Below are 21,222 nucleotides of genomic sequence, written 5' to 3'. Positions count from 1 at the left end.
ATCTATATTCCACCTAACTGCATTGATAATCCTTCACAGCAGGACTCTGGGTAATTCCTGACTCATTCCTGGGACTCTGGGTGATTCCCGACTCAGTCCCGGGATGCTGGGTGATTCCTGACCCAGTTCCGGGATTCTGAGTGATTCCCGACTCAGTCCGCACAACTCTGGTTGATCCCTGACCCTGGCTCCTCAAATTTCATCAAATTCCTGGCAACTGAGGAAATTCCCTTTCTACGAGAACACAGGGGATTTGTGGGATTGGATTCTGGATGTGCACTCAACAGTCAGTTGATCTTGATTGTTATACAAAAGGAGAGATTGTTAATCAGTGGGTTGTTTTATAGGCTGTTCGATTCCATTTTAAAAAGGGACATCAGGGGCAGAATTTTGCCCTCGTCGGGCGGGCTCGTCGGGGGAGGGGAGCAGGAGCGGGAGCGGTCGGGAAGCCAACCGCCGCCCGTCATCAAGGCCCAACCGCCATTTCACTCTGACTGGCCAATTAAGGCCCGCCCAGCGTGAAACGCGTGCTGCAGCGCTGCCTATGTGGGGTGGGGGAGGAGAGTGAATGAGCAAGCTCGCGCATGCATGCAGGTGCACGCAGGAAATGAAGGTTTTGAACAAAGAAAATAAAGGATTTAAAAATGTTTATAACATTTCCCCTCATGTGACTCTGTCACGCCAGCAAGGGCATGTTAGAAATTAGTTTGGAAAGTTTAAATTTTTTTTTTAATCATTGGATGAAACCTCATTCGCAAAAAATCCAAAGGCCGCTTGGCCTTTTCACTCGCCAACCATAAGGGTTGGACGGGCAGCAAAAATTTAATTCATGGTCTTAATAGGCCTGTTAATTGCCAGTGGGGGCGGTGCTGACTCCCATGTGTGCCCAATAACTGAAATATCATGATGACGCCGGGATGCTCGCCCGATGCCTTCACACGTCACTCTACGTTCCTTCGGGTCGGGCACGCGCCCACCCAACGAGCCTAAAATTCTGGCCCAGGTGATGTAAAAGCAGACAGCTGGTTCGCTATTGCCCATGTTGTGTTTCTGCCCAGAGACCAGGATCTCCCTTTAAGTCTTTCGATAAGCACAATGTCTGAGTACTTATTCTGGGCCTTACTAAAATTATCTGCTTTTCACTGATAATCTTGTGATCTGGATCTAGCTAACATCACCAGCTCATTCCAGGACAACAGCTGATTGCTGGCAGGGCACTATCACCAAGATAATAATCCCAGCCTAATAACACAAATAGCTTGATGTCCAGCAGCTCAATCCCAGCAGCCCAATCCCAGCAGCTTGATCCCAGCAGACTGATTCCAGTAGACTGATCCCAACAGGTGGATAGCAGCAACCTGATCCTCGCAGACTGATCACAGCAGCCCAATCCCAGAAGCCTAATCCCCTTCCAGCAGCCAGATTCCAGCAGTCTGATCCCAACAGCCTGATCCCAGCAGCCTGATCCCAACAGCCTGATCCCAGCAGCCTGATCCCAGCTGCCTGATTTCAGCAGACTGATCCCAGCAGTCTGATCCCAACAGCCTGATCCCAGCAGCCAGATTCCAGCAGTCTGATCCCAACAGCCTGATCCCAGCTGCCTGATCTTAGTCCAGTAGACTGCTCCTTGCAGCCTGATCCAAGCAAACTGATTCCAGCAGACTGATCCCAACAGCCTGATCCCAGCAGGCTGATCCCATTCCAGCAGTCCAAGCCCATTCCAGCAGCCTGATCCCGACACAGTGTAACACCAGCTGAGCAACACAGGCAGGTCAATCAGCAGTAGCAAAGCCAGCAGACTGTCCCCAGCTCAGGAACACTAAGATCCTTATTATTAGCTGGCAACAACAGTAAAGAGCTCACAGTTTAGGAATATTAGGAACAGGGGGTCAGTCATTCAGCCTTTCAAACCTGATCCACTATCCAATTAGATTATGACTGATCTGAATTGTGGCTCTGTTGCCGCTCCTCCTGTCTCCCTCCTTCTTGCAATTCCCTTTTCAAATGGCAGCCAGAGCAATGGCTGCTGCATTCCGTTTAAATCAGACCCACAATTGCAGAGTCCCACTTCTATCCCAGCCCTGCAGCCACTAATTAATCAACCAACCCACCCTCCAACCAATTAACAGCTAGCACACTTCCACAAAAATCACAGGATGGCACTACTCTCCCAGTGCAGAGTCCGGACCCAAAAACCTCAGTTTCCCAACCCTAGGGAGAAAATCCTGCTCTCTCTCTATCTCGCGCTGCCTCTTACTCTCTGTGTCTCTCAGTCTGTTTCTCTCTCTATCTCTTACTCTCTCTCTCTCTGTTTCATGTTTAAAGACTGTGGTGCTTCTCAGTGCTTTCTCATTGTAAGTCTTTATTGAACTGATCTCAAGGTGTCTGCTTACAGAGACTGCCTCATGGCAGAGGTCACCTGACTATGCAAAGCCAGATGGGACATGTAGTACTGTTGCATTTCAAAACTCAAACATCCCCCCTTCCATACTAAACAAAAGACACAACCACCCCTCTCCCTAACGAACAACAAACACACACATCCCCCTGTAACTGTGAGTTACCCAAGTTACCCACTATACACCCACTGCTCTCATGAATTAACACTGTTTGTTCTACTAGTCGGTCTCTGCATCTGTATTGCATTCACAGTCTTTAAATCATGCAGGTTTCTTAATGGTACACATTTGCGTTGACATTGGCTGTTCATCAGGGTGACGTTCCTTGGTCAGAGAGTGCCGTTACTATGTTGCCATAGTAACTGATGTTTCTCCATTGCCATTGCTGGGGACCAGTGGACTTCTGGGATTGATGGTGGTTCTGTGCTCAGTACAGCTGGTGAGATCCCTTCTCCCTGACTGGCCAATAGCTGTGAAGGAACAGCTTCACTGGTTGTGTGCACGTGTGCCTGCAGTTGCACTAGTATATTTGGTCGTTCACTTCCACCATGCACAATTGAGGTGATAATTTCTCTACACATGTCCCAAGTTTCCAAATGGGCTGACTCCTGTTGAGAGTGTTGAAGGTCTGTACCCTGACTGGCTCTCCAATGCTCAGCCCTGGTAATGGTTTAGCAGTCTTGTCAAACTGGCTTCCTGCCATTTCACCTTGATTTTTTCACTCGCGTCTGTTACTATTCTGGTTTCAGCTGCTTTTTTGCTATTGGAAGAGTAGTTTGGGTGTGGCGTGACATTAGCCTTTGGACTGGACTACTTTCCATGCCTTCAGCCCCTTAAGGATTGCCTTGCCTGTGCTAGAGTTGCTCAATTTCTTGATGATTCCTTTGGTGATTTTCACTGCAGCCTCAGCCTTTCCATTTGGCTGGGGATAGTGTGGAGGCAATGCTTAGTGCTGAATATCCCAATCCTTTGTGAATTGGCTGAATTCTTCACTTGTGAACTGAGGGCCATTGTCACTCATCACAATGTCTGGAATGCTGTACCGACTGAATTGTGCTTTCTACTATTTCTCCTGATGTTGAAGTCAGCTGGTTTAACTCCCAGTAGTCAGAATAGTAATCTACAGTGACAGGATAGTCAGTTCCTGCTATAGTGAAGAGGTCTACTCCCAACTTCATCCACGGTCTGTCTGGGATGTCATGTGTCGCCAATGGCTCTCTAGTTTGTTTAGCTTGGTACTTGTTACAAGCACCGTACTGACCAATCTGGTCTTTAATTTCATTGCTCATGTTTGGCCAGTAGAGCACTTCTCTTGCCTTTCTCAGGCTCGATTCAATTCCTTGATTGCTTGCATGGATGTACTTTAACATCTCTCCTCTCATCTCCCTAGGGATGAGGACTCTATTTCCTTTGTACAAGATGCCATCTTGGGCTGTCAATTCATCTCGATATGCCCAATATGCTCTTGTGACCACTGGTGTGTCCTGGACGCTCTCAGGTCATCCTTTCATCACTACTCCCTGTAACACTTTGTTTAGCTCCTCTGGGTCTGAGCACACTCGCAGCTTTCCCAGTTGTTTCACTGCTCCCATACTGCTCATCCAGCCTGTAGGAGCTGTCACTTTCTTGGTTACTCCCCTCTTTCCCAGCTCTTCTATCTTGTCCTTTAGGCTTTACTTGGAATCCTTCTCAGCAGATACTGAATTGGTCTCATACTCTCACTGTGGTGATATTGTGTGTGTGCCAATGCAGACAATGCAATGTGCCTTTAAGAAGCTGTATAGTGACTTCACTCTGACATCACCATGTGTAAGGCTGGAGGAGAAACAGTACAGCCTCCATGTTAGATATTCACTGTTGCCTGTGATCTCTACTGCAGATGCTCACTACTGTCTGTGACTCAGTATCAGTAAGACTTTGTGTACCTTATGAGTCAGGCATATAGTCAAATAATCAGCCTATGTAACAGTTAGGACTCAGGCTAAATCCAGGCCTCTGCAGAGCTGCATATAGTTGTTGCGAGTAATAAACTTCATGTAATTGTGTTCGACCAGAACCGTCATCAGTCTCAGTATCTTGCTTAGCATAGAGACTGATCCCTTGTGGTCTACATCGAAGCCCTCAACATACATGGTGGCAGCAGACTGTAAGATACCACGACTCTCATCTAACTCCAGACGATGTTCTCCTGATAGGTTTGTAAGTCTTTGTTGAATTGATCTCGAGATGTCTGCTTACAGAGACTGCCTCATGGCAGAGGTCACCAGACTATGGAAAGCCAGATGGGACAAGTAGTACTGTTGCATTGCAAAACCCAAACACCCTCTCCGTCTCTCTCTCTCTCTCTCTGTCTTTCTCTCTATCTCTCTCACTCTGCCTCTGTGTGTGTGTGTGCCTCTCTCTCTCTTGCTCTCCCTGCCTCTCTGCCACTCTCTCTCTCTCTGTCTCTCTCCTTCTCTGTCTCTTTGTTTCATTGTGTGTCTATCTAAGTCTCAGTGTGCTGATGAAGCTGTTGGCCTCTCCGCTGTATTTGGTTCCTGTACTGGTATAAATTATACAAGATGCTGTGTGTGTGTTTCCTGGCTACTATCCCAGACACTGACCTCATTGTGTTTCAGACTCTCAGTGCTGTGGTACATTCGCTCTCATATCCGGATTGATTGAAGAGGCTGCAGTGAGTCACTGTCAGGAGGATTCAGTCTGAAAGCAGACATGGGGAGGTCAGGAATCACGTACAAACCCTTGCTTTCTGCTCCCTGCTCTTGAACACAGCCCAATGCTGAGAGATACAACAAGCAGTGATGTCTCTTCCTCTCGAACCCTCCTCAACAGCTACCAGGTAAACATAGCAACTTTGGGCCTATTTCTGATCTTATCTCCATGCTTTTGCAGTCTCTGTAACCCTTAATGAGGATGACAAACCAGACTAGCAGCAGTGTGAGGAATGGATGAGCTGCTCCATTGCACATAAGCAGCTTTGCTGCAGTGTGTCAGCATCAGTGAGCGTTCCTAACAGCAGCATTGGCTGTGAGAGTGAAAACCCGACTGAGAGTGAAAGAACTGAGCCAAATTAGAGAGGGAGAGAGAGAGAGAGAGACGGGGGAGAGAGACAAGGGGAGAGAGAGAAACGGGGCAGAGAGAGAGACAGGGGGAGAAAGAGAGAGAGACGGGGAGAGAGACAAGGAGGAGAGAGATGGAGGAGAAGGATGGGGGTGAGACAGGGGGGAGAGAGACAGGGGAGAGAGACAAAGAGATAGAGAGACAGAGAGAGAGACATGGAGAGAGAAAGAGACAGGAAGAGAGAGACAAAGAGAGAGAGAGAGAGACACAGGAAGAGAGAGACAGGGAGAGAAAGAGAGAGACAGGAAGAGAGAAAGAGACAGGGAGGGAGAAACAGAGGGAGAGAGAGACTGGGGGAGAGACGGGGGGGAGAGGGAGACGAGGAGAGAGAGACAGGGGAAGAGAGACACAGGGGGACGGGGAGAGATAGGGGGTGAGAGAGATAGGGGAGAGAGAGAAAAGGGAGAGAGAGAAAAGGGAGAGAGAGAAAAGGGAGAGAGAAAGGGTGAGAGAGAGAAAGGGGGAGAGAGAGGGAGAAGGGAGAGAACGAAACAGATGGGGGAGAGAGAGAGGCAGGGGGAGAGTGAGATGGGGAGAGAGGGAGAGACGGGGAGCGAGAGACAGGAAAAGGGAGACGGGGAAAGAGAGAGGCGGGGGAGAGACAGGGAGAGAGGGAGACAGGGAGACAGAGGGATAGAGAGATAGGGAGACAGAGTCAGGGAGAGAGACAGACAGAGGGAGAGCGAGAGACAGGGAGAGAGACAAGGAGAGAAAGAGAGACAAGGGTGGAGAGAGAGAGAAAGACAAAGGGGCTGAGAGAGGCAGGGAGACAGGAAGACAGAGAGGCAGAGGGCCAGGGAGGCAAAGGGGCAGGGAGACAGAGGGGGGCAAGGAGACAAAGGGGGGCAGGGAGACGGAGGGCCAGAGAGACAGAGGGCCAGGGAGACAGAGGGCCAGGGAGACAGAGGACCAGGGAGACAAGGAGGCAGAGGGCCAGGGAGACGGAGGGCCAGGGAGACAGAGGGCCAGGGAGACAGAGGGCCAGGGAGACAGAGGGCCAGGGAGACAAAGGGCCAGGGAGACAGAGGGCCAGGGAGACAAAGGGCCAGGGAGACAAAGGGGCAGGGAAACAGAGGGCCAGGGAGACAAGGAGGCAGAGAGGCAGGGAGACAGATGGTCAGGGAGACAAGGAGGCAGGGAGACAGAGGGCCAGGGAGACAGAGGGCCAGGGAGACAGAGGGCCAGGGAGACAAAGGGCCAGGGAGACAAAGGGCCAGGGAGACAAGGAGGCAGAGAGGCAGGGAGACAGAGGGCCAGGGAGACAGAGGGCCAGGGAGACAAGGAGACAGAGGGCCAGGGAGACAGAGGGCCAGGGAGACAAAGGGCCAGGGAGACAGAGGGCCAGGGAGACAGAGGGCCAGGGAGACAAAGGGGCAGAGGGGCAGGGAGACAGAGGGGCAGAGGGCCAGGGAGACAGAGAGGCAGAGGGCCAGGGAGGCAGAGGGGTAGGGAGACAGAGAGGCAGAGGGCCAGGGGGACAGAGAGGCAGAGGGCCAGGGAGACAGAGGGCCAGGGAGACAGAGAGGCAGAGGGCCAGGGAGACAGAGGGCCAGGGAGACAAAGGGGCAGGGAGACAGAGAGGCAGAGGGGCAGGGAGACAGAGGGGCAGAGAGCCAAGGGGACAGAGAGGCAGAGGGCCAGGGAGACAGAGAGGCAGGGAGACAGAGAGGCAGAGGGGCAGGGAGATAGAGAGGCAGAGAGGCAGAGGGGCAGGGAGATAGAGGGGCAGGGAGACAGAGAGGCAGAGGGCCAGGGAGACAGAGGGGAAGGAAGACAGAGGGGCAGGGAGACAGAGAGGCAGAGGACCAGGGAGACAGAGGGGAAGGAAGACAGAGAGGCAGAGGGGTAGGGAGACAGAGAGGCAGAGGGGCAGGGAGACAGAGGGCCTGGGAGACAGAGGGGAAGGGAGACAGAGAGGCAGAGGGGCAGGGAGACAGAGAGGCAGAGGGGCAGGGAGACAGAGGGGCTGGGAGACAGAGAGGCAGAGGGGCAGGGAGACAGAGGGGGGCAGGGGGACAGAGGGGAAGGGAGACAGAGAGGCAGAGGGGTAGGGAGACAGAGGGGCTGGGAGACAGAGAGGCAGAGGGGCAGGGAGACAGAGGGGGGCAGGGAGACAGAGAGACAGAGGACCAGGGAGACAGAGGGGGGCAGGGGGAGAGAGAGGTAGGGAGACAGAGGGCCAGGGAGACGGAGAGGCAGAGGGCCAGGGAGACAGAGAGGCAGAGGGCCAGGGAGACAGAGGGGAAGGAAGACAGAGAGGCAGAGGGGTAGGGAGACAGAGAGGCAGAGGGGCAGGGAGACAGAGGGCCTGGGAGACAGAGGGGAAGGGAGACTGAGAGGCCGAGGGGCAGGGAGACAGAGAGGCAGAGGGGCAGGGAGACAGAGGGGCTGGGAGACAGAGAGGCAGAGGGGCAGGGAGACAGAGGGGGGCAGGGGGACAGAGAGGAAGGGAGACAGAGAGGCAGAGGGGTAGGGAGACAGAGGGGCTGGGAGACAGAGAGGCAGAGGGGCAGGGAGACAGAGGGGGGCAGGGAGACAGAGAGGCAGAGGACCAGGGAGACAGAGGGGGGCAGGGGGAGAGAGAGGTAGGGAGACAGAGGGGTGCAGGGAGACAGAGGGGCTGGGAGACAGAGAGGCAGAGGGGCAGGGAGACAGAGGGGGGCAGGGAGACAGAGGGGCAGAGGACCAGGGAGACAGAGGGGGGCAGGGAGACAGAGAGGCAGAGGGGTAGGGAGACAGAGGGGCTGGGAGACAGAGAGGCAGAGGGGCAGGGAGACAGAGCGGCAGAGGGGTAGGGAGACAGAGGGGCTGGGAGACAGAGAGGCAGAGGGGTAGGGAGACAGAGGGGCTGGGAGACAGAGAGGCAGAGGGGCAGGGAGACAGAGGGGGGCAGGGAGACAGAGGGGCAGAGCACCAGGGAGACAGAGGGGGGGCAGGGGGAGAGAGAGGTAGGGAGACAGAGGGGGACAGGGAGACAGAGGGGCTGGGAAACAGAGAGAGGGAGCAGGAACATGAGACAGATAAAGAAATGCAGACAGACACAGGGGGATACACAGGGGGAGAGAGAGAGAGTGAGTGGGAGATTAAGGGAACCAGAGAGAGAGACAAGGAAGAGAGAGAGAAAAGGAAGGAGAAAGCAAAGCAGAGAGTGAGAGAAAAACGAGGAGGGGCGAGGAAGACATGGAGAATAGGAGGCAGAGAGAGAGAGATGAGAGACAAGGACAGAGAGAGAGAGAGTGAGAAAGACAGACAGACAGCGAGAACAAGGCAGAGAAATAGAGGAGAAAGAAAGAATGAATGTATTGGGAAGAGAAATGAACAGGGATGAACATGACAAGCTCCAATTACAAAATATCTTGAAAATAAAATCCTTTTCAACTGGCACATCACAGGAGTGATTTATCGATTGACACTGAGTCACATATTCCTTATAAGGAGATCTTGGATCAGAAGACCAAAAGCTTGGTCAAAGAGGTAGGTTTTAAGGAGTGTCTTAAAGGAGGAAAGAGAGCTCGAGAGACAGAGAGGTGTGGGGAGGGAGTTCCCGAGCTTGGAGCCTAAAGCAACTGAAGACGCAGCCACCAATGGTGGAGTAAATATAATTGGGGATGCACAAGAGGCCAGAGTTAGAGGAGTGCAGGTATCTAGGAGGGTTATGGGGCTAGAGGAGGTTATAGAGATAGGGAGTGGGTGAGGCTGGAGAAGGATTTAAAAACAAGGATGAGAAGTTTAAAATTGAGGCATTTCTGAACTGGGAACAAGTGTAGGTCAGAGAGCACAGGGGTGGTTGGGGAATGGAACTTTTTCCTCTATTCATTAACAGGATGTGGGTGTCACTGGCTGGGCCAGCATTTATTGCCCATCCCTAACTGCCCTTGAGAAGGTGGTGGTGGTGAGCTGCCTTCTTGAACCGCTGCAGTCCATGTGGTGTAGGTACACCCACAGTGCTGTTAGGAAGGGAGTTCCAGGATTCTGACCCAGCGATAGTGAAGGAACGGTGATATATTTCCAAGTCAGGATGGTGAGTGACTTGGAGGGGAACTTCCAGGTGGTGGTGTTTCCATGTGTCTGCTGCCCTTGTCCTTCTAGATGGTAGTGGTCGTGGGTTTGGAAGGTGCTGTCTAAGGAGCCTTGGCGAATTCCTGCAGTGCATCTTGTAGATGGTACACACTGTTGATACTGTGCATTGGTGGTGGAGGGAGTGAATGTTTATGGACGTAATGCCAAAGAAGTGGGCTGCTTTGTCCTGGACGGTGTCAAGCTTCTTGAGTGTTGTGGGAGCTGCACTCATCCAGGCAAGTGAGGAGTATTCCATCAGGCTCCTGATTTGTGCCTTGTAGATGGTGGACAAGCTTTGGGGAGACAGGAGGTGAGTTACTCGCCACAGTATTCCTAGCCTCTGACCTGCTTTTGTAGCCACAGTATTTATATGGCTAGTCCAGTTCAGTCTCTGGGCAATGGTAAGGCAGGAAAGTGGATTTGAAGCCATAATCAGATCCACCATGATCTTATTGAATGGCGGAGCAGGCTCGAGAGGGCAAATGTTAGACACAGAGTAAAGCTCCCTCTGCATTGTCTATACTGTTGCAAAGTTAGATACAGAGTAAAGCTCCCTCAGGTACAGCTTGGTGTAAACCACTCTGATGTCACTCATTCGTCACTTTGATGCTGTGGGCGATGGAGAATCACAAATGTCTCTGGAAGGATGAACTAGATGAACTGAATAACCTTCATTTAGACTTATCTTTATGGCATTTCTTGTAATTACTGATAGGTTTTAACCATTTAGCAATGACTAAACGGTGGAACAGTATCTGGTTTGGAAAGGACTAATTTACCCCATAACCATCAATTAACTGGAACCGAATAGAGCTTGATTTGTCTAATTCTGGGTCTGGTGTCATTGAGGGTAGGGCTGTAACCATGGAAACTATGGCACTAACCAGTTTCTCCTACTTTTTGCAGGGAGTTTCTTCTCCTTTCAAGAGTGAGCCAGCATGGAATTGATGGGTCGAATAGTAATTGTTGGGTAATGACCCAGTGACTCCCTATCCTGTGGATTGTTACTCAGAAAGCGAGGAGACATCCTTAAAATCGTCTTTGTGCCTAAAGATTTGCAGTCAGTGTTGCAGACCTGGAAGCCTCTCTTCAGGTTAAGATGAGCCAGCAGCAGATATCTGAGGCAGAAAGCAAACTCCCTCACTTCTGTACATTGAACGAGTTGGAGTGTAGGATCTGCTATAATTGTTACGATGTGCACAGCAGAAAGCCCAAGGTGTTAAACTGCCATCATCGTGTTTGTGCAAAATGTCTCCAGAAGGTTGCCAAACTAAAAGCTTCCCCTCCCCACACCATCAGTTGTCCGTTCTGCAGACAGGAGACGAGTGTACCTAAAGAGAAGATCTGCCGACTGCAAGATGACCCACACATTATGGCTATCCTCAGCCTCCCAGACAAGGCCAAGAATTGCTCATCATCTGAGATGACGTTGACACCTGCCAATCATGAGATTTCCAGCAACTCCTCAAACTGTCTGCTCATCGCCATAACAGACCCCCAGAGAGAATCATCGCAAACAAACAACACCAATGTATTACCAATTATCAGCTACAGACCCTCCAGCTTGGACTCCCTGACATCCGTATCCTGTCAGCAGATGACAGACAAGTGCAGGCCCTGTCTCTGGAAGGGATTTCCCCACTTGCTCACTTGGACTTTGGGGCTTTTTTATTTCAGCTCAGTTCCCCTTGGCATCTATCTGCTAGTGATCCAGAATGTCACCCTCGGAATAATCTTCATTAGTCTTGTCCCTTCAAGTCTGGTCCTATGTGTAGTTTATGGGTTCTGTCAATGTGTGTTCCATGAAACCTTGCACTGTTTGACCAGATAACATTGAGCACTGTGTAGGATTTGGAACAGAAGTTGCCACTGTTGCCACAATGATGAGGTGTAACCTCTCAACACTGCAATAGTTTGGAATTATGTGTAAATGCACAATTTAACCAACGTTCAAATAAAACACAAAAGCCATGGCTTTTCAACTGAATGATCACAAACTGAAGTTACCTTTTCCATCAAACCTAAACTGGGTCAGCAGAATTTAAAAGACCATTTAGTCCATCTCCCAATACCCTAATTCGCCAATCAAAACCCACCCCCTAATTCGCCAATCAAAACCCACCTCCTAATTCACCAATCAAAACCCACCCCCTAATTCACCAATCAAAACCCACCCCCTAATTCACCAATCAAAACCCACCTCCTAATTCGCCAATCAAAACCCACCTCCTAATTCGCCAATCAAAACCTACCCCCTAATTCGCCAATCAAAGCCCACCTCCTAATTTGCCAATCAAAACCTACCCCCTAATTTGCCAATCAAAACCTACCCCCTAATTTGCCAATCAAAACCTACCCTCTAATTTGCCAATCAAAACCTACCCTCTAATTCACCAATCAAAACCCACCTCCTAATTTGCCAATCAAAGCCTACCCCCTAATTCATCAATCAAAGCCCAACCCCTGATTTGTCAATCAAAACCACCTTCTAATTTGCCAATCAAAACCCCCACCCCCTAATTACCTAATTCTCCAATCACAGTGCCCCCCCCCCAAAATACTCAAATACTAAAGCAAAATACTGCAAATGCAAGCCAGAAAATGCTGGAAATATGCAGCAGGTTAGGCAGCATCTCTGGCGGGAAATAGAGTTAATGTTTCAGATCAATGACATTTTCATCAGAACCTCTGATACTCAAACTCTGTCTCAAAAACTCTCAATCACTGCAGCCCCTTAAATGTCCAATCAAAACCAACTCCTCTGCTCCCCAAACTCTTCCATTAAAGCTCATCTCTCTAAGACCTAAGTTCTCCCATTGAAGAGCATCCCATTAGGAGCCTAACTCTCCCAGTGTAGGCGCCAGCAGTTCCTGACCCAATTCACCCACCTGCCACATTGCCTGTGTTTATGTGAGCCTGGCTGACAGCAGCACTGACACAACACATGAGGTACTGGCAGCAATGTCCATATGCAAGTGATGTTCTGAAACCTACATTCCAGGTCATTCAGGCCTTCCACAAAATTTAAGCCCTGGCCATTAGGGGCTTGGGTTTCTACATTATCCTGTCGCTCCTCCATATTGCAGCAGGACACTGCAGAAACCACGGGCCATGGAGTTTTTTTTATTCATTCATGGGATGTGGGCTTCACTGGCTGGGCCAGCATTTATTGCCCATCCCTAATTGCCCTTCAGAAGGTGGTGGTGAGCTGCCTTCTTGAACCGCTGCAGTCCATGTGGCATAGGTACAGGTGAAGGAAGTTCCAGGATTTTGACCCAGTGACAGTAAAGGAACGGCCGATATATTTCCAAGTCAGGATGGTGAGTGACTTGGAGGGGAACTTGCAGGTGGTGGTGTTCCCATGTATCTGCTGTCGTTGTGCTTCCAGGTGGTAGCAGATGTGAGTTTGGAAGGTGCTGTCTAAGGAGGCTTGGTGAGTTGCTCCTGTGCATCTTGTAGATGGTACACACTGCTGCTACTGTGTGTCGGTGGTGGAGGGACCAAATGTTTAAGATGGTGGATAGGCTGCTGATCAAGTGGCCTGCTCTGTCCTGCCTAACATGCAGAAGGTCCCCGGTTCGAAACCAAGCAATAAAAACAAATTCCAGGCAAGTGGGGAGTATTCCATCACATTCCTGACTTGTGCCTTGTAGATGGTGGTCAGGCTTCGGGGAGCCAGGAGGTGAGTTACTTGCCACAGGATTCCTAGCCTCTGACCTACTCTTAGAGCCACAGTCTTTATCCACCACAGCTCTAGGAGGTTTAGTCATTCACACAGAGACACAAGACAATCACACAGACACAAAAGCAAAAAACGCACATTCAAACACATCACCACCCATACACGCCAAAACACAGAATGACACACACACATACACAAAGACACCAGAGATGCACAGAGATGTAGAGACATACATACACTGACACATACAGAGACCTACACCCACACAAACACATTGAGACACACCACACACACACAAGCACACTAACATGCACATAGACACATGCATGCACACGCATGGACCCCAGCACACTACAGACATTGAAATGTGTGCATTACACACACTAACGTGAATTCTCTCACACACCCATACACCAACACACATGCGCGCGCACACACACTGAAACACAAGCACACATACACACAAACACAGATACACACACTCAGCACTTCTGACACAGCTACCCACACACACACCCCAACATACACAGCAACACGGAAACAGACACATCAACAGAGAGGTACATGCAAACACACACACACAGACACGCACACAGAAATGAAGCTACATACACAAACACAGACATGCAGAGACATACACACCAACACACTGAAACACAGACACACACGATCCCCATAGAAACTGATAACTCTTTATTTTGCACATGACCAATGGAAATAACCAAAGGACAAGATTTCACTTTTTATAACTTTTACTGTAACAAACAAACTAAAATTAGCATAGATCAATCAGGCAATTGGTATCAATTATACCAAACTAAAGAAAAGGCACTTTCACGTTGACTAACTAATGCAATCGAGATATGTGTTACACTCCTTTCATTGTGCACCGGACTTCTGGCAGATATGAAACATTACAAGAACAGGTCCAAAGTTCCTCCTGGCTCTCCAGTAGGCTCCTTTCTCTCTGCCATGCTTGATTAGTGCCCTCCTCAGCCTGAGTCTTCCAGAATCGACCTTCACCAACGAAGCTCACCTCAGCAACTCCTTGTTCCTTAAATCTCCAAAAGTCCTGTCAGTTCTGTCCCCCTCCTTTTGAACAGAAAACCAACTCTCACAAGCATCATGCTTGTTTGCTAACATGAAACAGTCCTCCCCTGTTCTTCACAGCAGTAGAGGCTTTGCTTCACAACGTAGCAGTATCTGCTTTGTTTCACTTTCCCTGTGTCTCTCAAACCAGCTGTCCCTTTACTGTAAGTCGCAGTGTAAACGTGTGGAAACTGTCACTTGATATTTCCATAGGTTTCTGTCTAAGATTCTACCCCATGGCAATCAGATCCTGTAGGCATGTCTCTAAGCTGGGGTACTTCTAGAATTCCAATTTTACCTTAAGTTAAAGGAGATATTTTTAAAAATAATCACCTTGTAAAGTCCAGTGCTCAGATCAACATGTACGTTGACAACACCCAGACCCACCTCACCAGCAGCTGTCTCGACTCCTCCACTGCTTCAATGCTCAGACTGTTTATCCGACATCCAGTACTGATGAGCAGAAATTTCTTCCAGTTAAATATTGGGAAGACTGAAGCCATTGTCTTTGGCCCACTCCAAACTGTATTCCATAATTACTGACTCCACCCCTCTGCCTACCAACTGACTGAGGTTGAACCAGACAGTTTACACCCTTAGCATTTTATCTGACCTGGAGGCCAGCTATCCTCTCCATCACCAAGATTGCTTCCTTCCAACTTCACAATATCACCCGACCTCACCCCTGTCTCAGTTTATCTGCTGCTGAAACCCTCATCCATACCTTTGTTACCTTTAGACTCAACTATTCCAACACCCTCTTGGCTGGCCTCCCATCTGTAAACTAGTTCTTATCCAAAATTCGGCCTGTGTCCTAATTCTATCCTTCACTTCATATCCCCAACATGACCTCACCCCTCCCCATTATTGTAACCATTTCCAACCTCAGAACCCTCTGAGATATCTGCACTTCTCCAATTCTGGCCTCCTGAGCATCCCCCAATTTTATTCACTTCACAATTGGTGGCCATGCCTTCAACTGCCTGGACCCTAAGCTCTGGATTCCCTCCCTAAACCCTACATCTTTCTCCCTTTCTCTCCCCCTTTAAGATACCTCTCCAAACCTATCTCTTTGACCAGACTTTTAACCACCTGTCCTAACAGCTCTTTATGTGGCTCGGTCTCACAGTTTGTTTGTAAGGTCCTATGAAGTGCTCAGAATTGGTTTACTATGTTAGAGAAACTATACAAATTCAAGTTGTTGCTGCTTGGTACTTGGTAAGGTTTCCCTCCACAATCTTCCATGAGGGAGTTTTCACAGAGATTCCCAATGAGTGCAGCCGATGGTCACATTAATTTAAAACGTTCAGCAGATTTTCCTTAAATGAATCCTTAGGGGGCACGGACATTAATGTTTGTGGAAGATTGTTCCAGTTTTTAATTGTTCTTGGTGGGGACGGGGGTGGGGCTGGTAGGAAGTGGTTAGTAAAGGAAGCACATTGAGGTGTATACAGCTGGGACTGTTGGTTACAAGCTTTTTGAGCTCAGTCACTTTTGGGCTTGATATACTGCTTAGAAATATTTAATTGTCCATCCAAAATTTTATAGAGGCAATGGGCATGTCAACCTGTGGGCTTTCGTTCAGTTCTGGTGACTGCCAGCCTCACCATGTGGCCAACTGGGAGACAATAGAATCTGCTGAGTAATTGTTTGTAACAAAATGAGCTGCTCAGCATTGAACTTACTCAAGGACGGTAATGTTTCTAGCAGTGTGTGGGCCCCAAGCAGCCACACTATACTCTAACTGTGGTCTAACCAATGTCCAGTACACCATTTCCTTCACTGTGGCTGAAAAATTATGGAAGTTCCATTTAACGAACCCAAACACCTCAGATGCCTTGGAGGCTGTGTATTGACTTTGTACATTCCACTTTAAGTTATTTTGGATGTGGATTCCTAAATAACGGCATTCTTTAGTAACCTCAAGGGGGGATTCATGCTATGTGTAGCTGGGGACTGATGAACCAGCATTGCGGATTCGGATGATGTTACATTTCTCTATGTTGAACTTAATTCCCCAGATATTAGTCCATTTGATGAGATTATTTAGATTTCCTGAAGACTACCCCCATCTGCAGCTTCAGTAATGGCTCTATAGACTAGGCAGTTATCTACAAAGAGTCTGGTAGGGCTTGATATTTCATCCTGGATGTAATTTATAAAGAGGAGAAACAAGTGTAGACCCAGGATAGTACCTTGGGGATCACTGCTTAAGACTGGTTTCCAGTTTGATGTTTCCTCATTCACTGTGATCCTTTGTTGCTGCTTGGTAAGAAATGTTCTTATCCATGGCTTAGTGTTTCCTTGGACTCCATAGTGTGTCCAGTAGCTTGGTGTGTGGTACACAAACACCTTGGGAGAATCTAAAATAACTAGACCTGTGGTGATGGAACTGTCAAGATTATCGTTCAGATTGTGGGTGGTGAGGGAGTTGATTGAGCTTAATGAAGGGCATGCTGTTCATCAATAAGGATACTCTATCCTTCAAGATGCCTCATTAGCTGACTACCAATGATGTGTTCTAGTAATTTACAGCAACCACTCGTAAGTGAAATAAGTCAGTAGTTTGCTGGATTGGCACGGGATCCTTTCCTGTAAATTGGAGAGACAGTAGCTCATAGCCAGTCAGTGTATAATTCACTTGGAGCAAACCTCACTTGCTACAGTTTTCAGTGCATGGTTTGTAATGTCATCAGGGCCATGGACTTTAGATGGATCAGTGTGATGGAGGAGTTTCTCAGCACCTTTTGTTATAATTAGAACATCAGGCATGTTCTTGTAAGGCTGCCCTCGTACTACAGATTCATACTCAGGTTCTCTGACTGCTTCCTTGAAGACATTCTGAAACTGTGATCTTAGAGCTTTTGTCATCCAATAATAACTAATCCCCTACTTGCAGAATTGCTATTCCAGTAATATCCTTTTTTTTTGATTTAATATACCTCCAAAATTTCCTGCAGGTTTCAGTCCTGGCCAATTCCATGTTGTATTTCTGCTTGTCGTGTCAAATCTCCCTGTTGACCACAGTTTGCTGCTGTTCAAATGGAATCCAGGCTTTCTCTTTCTTTGAAAGCTTGTCATTCCACCAAGAATGTTTAACATGGGTTTATAGTTTCTCCTTCTCGGGGACGTTCTTTTTGATAGCCTGTAAACCATGGAGTACTTCTCCCCCCAGGAGTGGAACGTGTAGATTTACATGATGATTTACACATTTGGTAAACATTTTCCCGTTCTTGTCCACTGTTTCATTATCTATGGAGCTTGGCTCTTAAAGGTAACACTATTGATACAATGCCACTGCGGCACTTCCCCTGGCAGTTTATGATGCAGTGGTGCCTCAAATACCGTTACAATTTAATTTACAATATTTGTTGAAGTGTCCCGAGTTTCCCCGACAACAGAATAGGTTCAAACTGGTAAGAACAAGGAGATACAAGAAGCATAAAGGGTCAAACCGGGTTTGATCTTGTAGCTAGTTAATTGCTTGAGTCCAAGCGAGGATACATGTTAAATAAAACATTGCAGATAAAAACGCCAAGAATTTCATTCAGATCAATATAAGGAACACATGAACAAGGAGCAGGAGTAGGCCATTCAGCCCCTCGAGCCTGCTCCGCCATTTAATAAGATCATGGCTGATCTGATAGTAACCTGAAATCTGCAGCCCACCTACCCTCGATAACCTATCACCCTCTTGTTTACCAAGAATCTATCCACCTCTGCCTTAAAAATTTTCAAAGACTGCTTCCACCACCTTTTCAGGAAGAGAGTTCCAAAGACTCACAACCCTCTGAGTGAAAACATTTCTCCTCATCTCTGTTTTAAATGGGCAACCTCTTATTTTTAAACAGTGACCCTTGTCCTAGGTTCTCCCATAAGAGGAAACATCCTCTCCACATCCACCCTGTCAAGACCCCTCAGGATCTTATAGGTTTCAATCAAGTTGCCTGTTACTCTTCTAAACTCCAGCGGATACAAGCCTAGTCTGTCCAACCTTTCCTCATAAGACCACCTGTCCATTCCTGGTATTAGTCTGGTAAACTTCTCTGAACTTCTTTCAATGCATTTACATCCTTCCTTAAATAAGGTGACCAATACTGTACACAGTACTTTAGATATGGTCTCACTTGTGCTCTGTACAACTGAAGCATAACCTCCCTACTTTTGTGTTCGATTCCCCTCACAATAAATGATAACATTCTATTAGCTTTCCTAATTACTCACTGTACTTGCATACTAGCCTTTTGTAATTCATGCACTAGGATACCCAGATCCCTCTGCATCTCAGAACACTGCAACCTCTCACCATTTAGATAATTTGCTTCTTTTATTCTTCCTGCAAAAATTGACAATTGCACTTTTTACCACAATAAACTCCATTTGCCAGATCTTTGCCCACTCACTCAACCTATCTATGTCACTTTGTAGCCTCCTTATGTCCTCTTCACAACTTACTTTCCTTCTTTGTGTCATCATCAAATTTGGCAACCATCCCTTCAATCCCTTCATCATTTATATAAATTGCAAACAGTTGAGGTCCCAGTGTTGATCCCTGTGGCATACCACTCATAACATCTTGCCAACCTGAAAAAGATCCATTTATACCTACTCTCTGCTTCCTGTTAGCCAGCCAATCTTCTACCAACGCCAATATGTTACCCCCTATACCATGAGCTTTTATTTTCCGCAATAACCTTTTATGTGGCCGTTTACCAAATGCCTTCTGGAAATCTAAGTACAGTACATCCACCAGTTCCCCTTTATCACAGCACATGTTACTACCTCAAAGAACTTCAATAAGTTGGGTAAACACAATTTCCCTTTCACAAAACTATGTTGACTCTGCCTGATGACCTTGAGCTTATCCAAGTGCCCTGCTATAACTTGTTTAATAATAACTTCTAACATTTTCCTACAAAAGATGTTAAGCTAACTAGCCTGCAGTTTCCTGCTGTCTCCCTCCCTTTTTGAATAGTGGAGTTACATTTGCTATTTTCCAATCTATGGGGCCTTCCCTGAATCTAGGGAGTTTTGAAAAATTAAAATCAGTGCATCAACTATCTCACTAGACACTTCTTTTCAGGCTCTAGGGTGAAGCCCATCAGGACCCGGGCTCTTGTCAGCCGCAGCTCCAAACATTTACTCAGTACCACTTCTCTGGTGACTGTAGTTTTCCTGACTTCCTTCCCCACTTCTATTTCCTGGTTTATAGCTGCTTCTGGGATGTAACTTGTATCCTCTATAGCGAAAACTGATGGAAAATACCCGTTCAATTCATCTGCCATCTCCATGTTTTCCATTATCAATTCTCCAGACTCACCAGGACCAATGCTCATTTTGTTAAATGGTTTCTTTTTTAAATATATATAAAAACTCTCACTATCTGTTTTTATATTTCTGGCTAGCTTTCTCTCATACGCTAATTTTCCTTCCTTAGTCTTTTAGTCATTCTTTGCTGTTCTTTATATTCTGTCCAATCTTCTGACCTGCCACCTATCTTTGCACAATTATTTACTTTTTCTTTAAATTTGATACTATCTTTAACCTTTCTAGTTAACCATGAATGGTATGTCTGTCCCTTGGGCTTTTTCTTACTTGTTGGAATGTATCCATTCTGTGCATTTGGAAATATTCCCTTAAATATTAGCCACTGTACCTCTATTGACCTATCCTTTAACCTAATTCGCCAGCTTTAGCCAGCTAAGCTTTCATGCCCTCATAATTGCCCTTATTTAAGTTTAAAAACTTAGTCTCAAACTTATTTCTCTCTCCCTCAAACTGAATGTAAAATTCAATCATATTATGATCACTGCTACCTAGAGGCGCCTTCAGTACGACATAATTAATTACTCTGATCTCATTGCACAATGCCAGTTCTAGTGTAGCCTGCTCTCTGGTTGGCTCCAGAACATGCTGCTCCAAGCAACTATCCCGAAAACATTCAATGTACTCCTCATCTAGGCTATCTATGCCCATCTGACTTTTCCAGTCTGTATGTGATTTAAAATCTCCCATGATTATTACCGTGCCTTTCTAAGAAGCTCTAATTATTTCTTCTTTATGCTCAACCCTACCATGTGGTTACTGTTAGGGGGCCTATACACAACTCCCACATTTGCATTATCACCTTAAAATATGTTAAAAATCCTGAAAAAGTTAAAAACTAGAACAAAAAATTATTATGAATTCAGCTAATTCAGACCTGCCCAGAGCCAAGTTAAAATGTATTTAAAATATAAAGAGGTTAAAAACTGTAACAATTATTTTTCTGAATTCAGTTAATTCAGACAAATGGGAGTAAAGTTTAAAACAATGTCCTGAAGAAATTATAATTTAAAAACGACAGTGAAGAATTAAGATAATTTCAGCTAAGTCAGACTGGAGCAGCCAAAACTGAGTGTCCGTTCAGACTCGAGTCCGGGTGTTCTGAGCAGGTGTTGCCGCTCCTGGGTGTGGAGTCAGGCCTGACAGTTCCAAACATTGCATTTAGAACAATGCTGTAGTTGTTACAAAACACTTAAAAACTCAGACCCAGTATAACACACCAACACAACACAGACCCAGCCAAAAACACGCCAACACAACACATACCCGGCCAATGACACGCCAACATAACACAGACCCGGCCAATGACATGCCAACATAACACAGACCCGGCCAATGACACGCCAACATAACACAGACCCGGCCAATGACACGCCAACATAACACAGACCCGGCCAATGACACGCCAACACAACACAGGCCCAGCCAATAAAACGCCAACACAACACAGACCCGGCCAATGACACGCCAACACAACACAGACCCAGCCAATGACACGCCAACACAACACAGACCCGGCCAATAACTCGCCAACACAACACAGACCCA

The 21,222-nt window shown here is 47.5% G+C and overlaps 1 protein-coding gene across 2 annotated transcripts; it reads left to right on the top strand.

Annotated features, from left to right (window-relative positions):
• Positions 1 to 4,131: 4,131 nt before the first annotated feature.
• Positions 4,132 to 11,575, top strand: LOC144688685 (E3 ubiquitin-protein ligase RNF182). Of its 2 annotated transcripts, none has more exons than XM_078555520.1 (2): positions 4,132 to 4,594; positions 10,489 to 11,575. In XM_078555520.1, the coding sequence occupies exon 2, from the start codon at positions 10,678 to 10,680 to the stop codon at positions 11,407 to 11,409; it is 732 nt and encodes a 243-aa protein (XP_078411646.1). In that variant the 5' UTR covers positions 4,132 to 4,594; positions 10,489 to 10,677; the 3' UTR covers positions 11,410 to 11,575. The 2 variants fall into 2 exon arrangements, with proteins under 2 accessions (XP_078411646.1, XP_078411645.1); XM_078555519.1 differs by lacking the exon at positions 4,132 to 4,594 and adding an exon at positions 4,836 to 5,238 and having other exon boundaries at positions 10,485 to 11,575.
• The last annotated feature ends 9,647 nt before the right edge of the window (positions 11,576 to 21,222 follow it).

The sequence above is a fragment of the Cetorhinus maximus genome, chromosome 13 (assembly GCF_964194155.1).
Source record: "Cetorhinus maximus chromosome 13, sCetMax3.hap1.1, whole genome shotgun sequence".
NCBI classification, from domain to species: domain Eukaryota; kingdom Metazoa; phylum Chordata; class Chondrichthyes; order Lamniformes; family Cetorhinidae; genus Cetorhinus; species Cetorhinus maximus.
The sequence above is the reverse complement of the archived record's forward strand: the minus strand, read 5'-3'. Positions and strand labels throughout refer to the sequence as shown.

Excerpts from the sequence above, each read along its gene's own strand:
- LOC144688685 (XM_078555520.1), top strand. The coding sequence starts at position 10,678 with ATGAGCCAGCAGCAGATATCTGAGGCAGAAAGCAAACTCCCTCACTTC.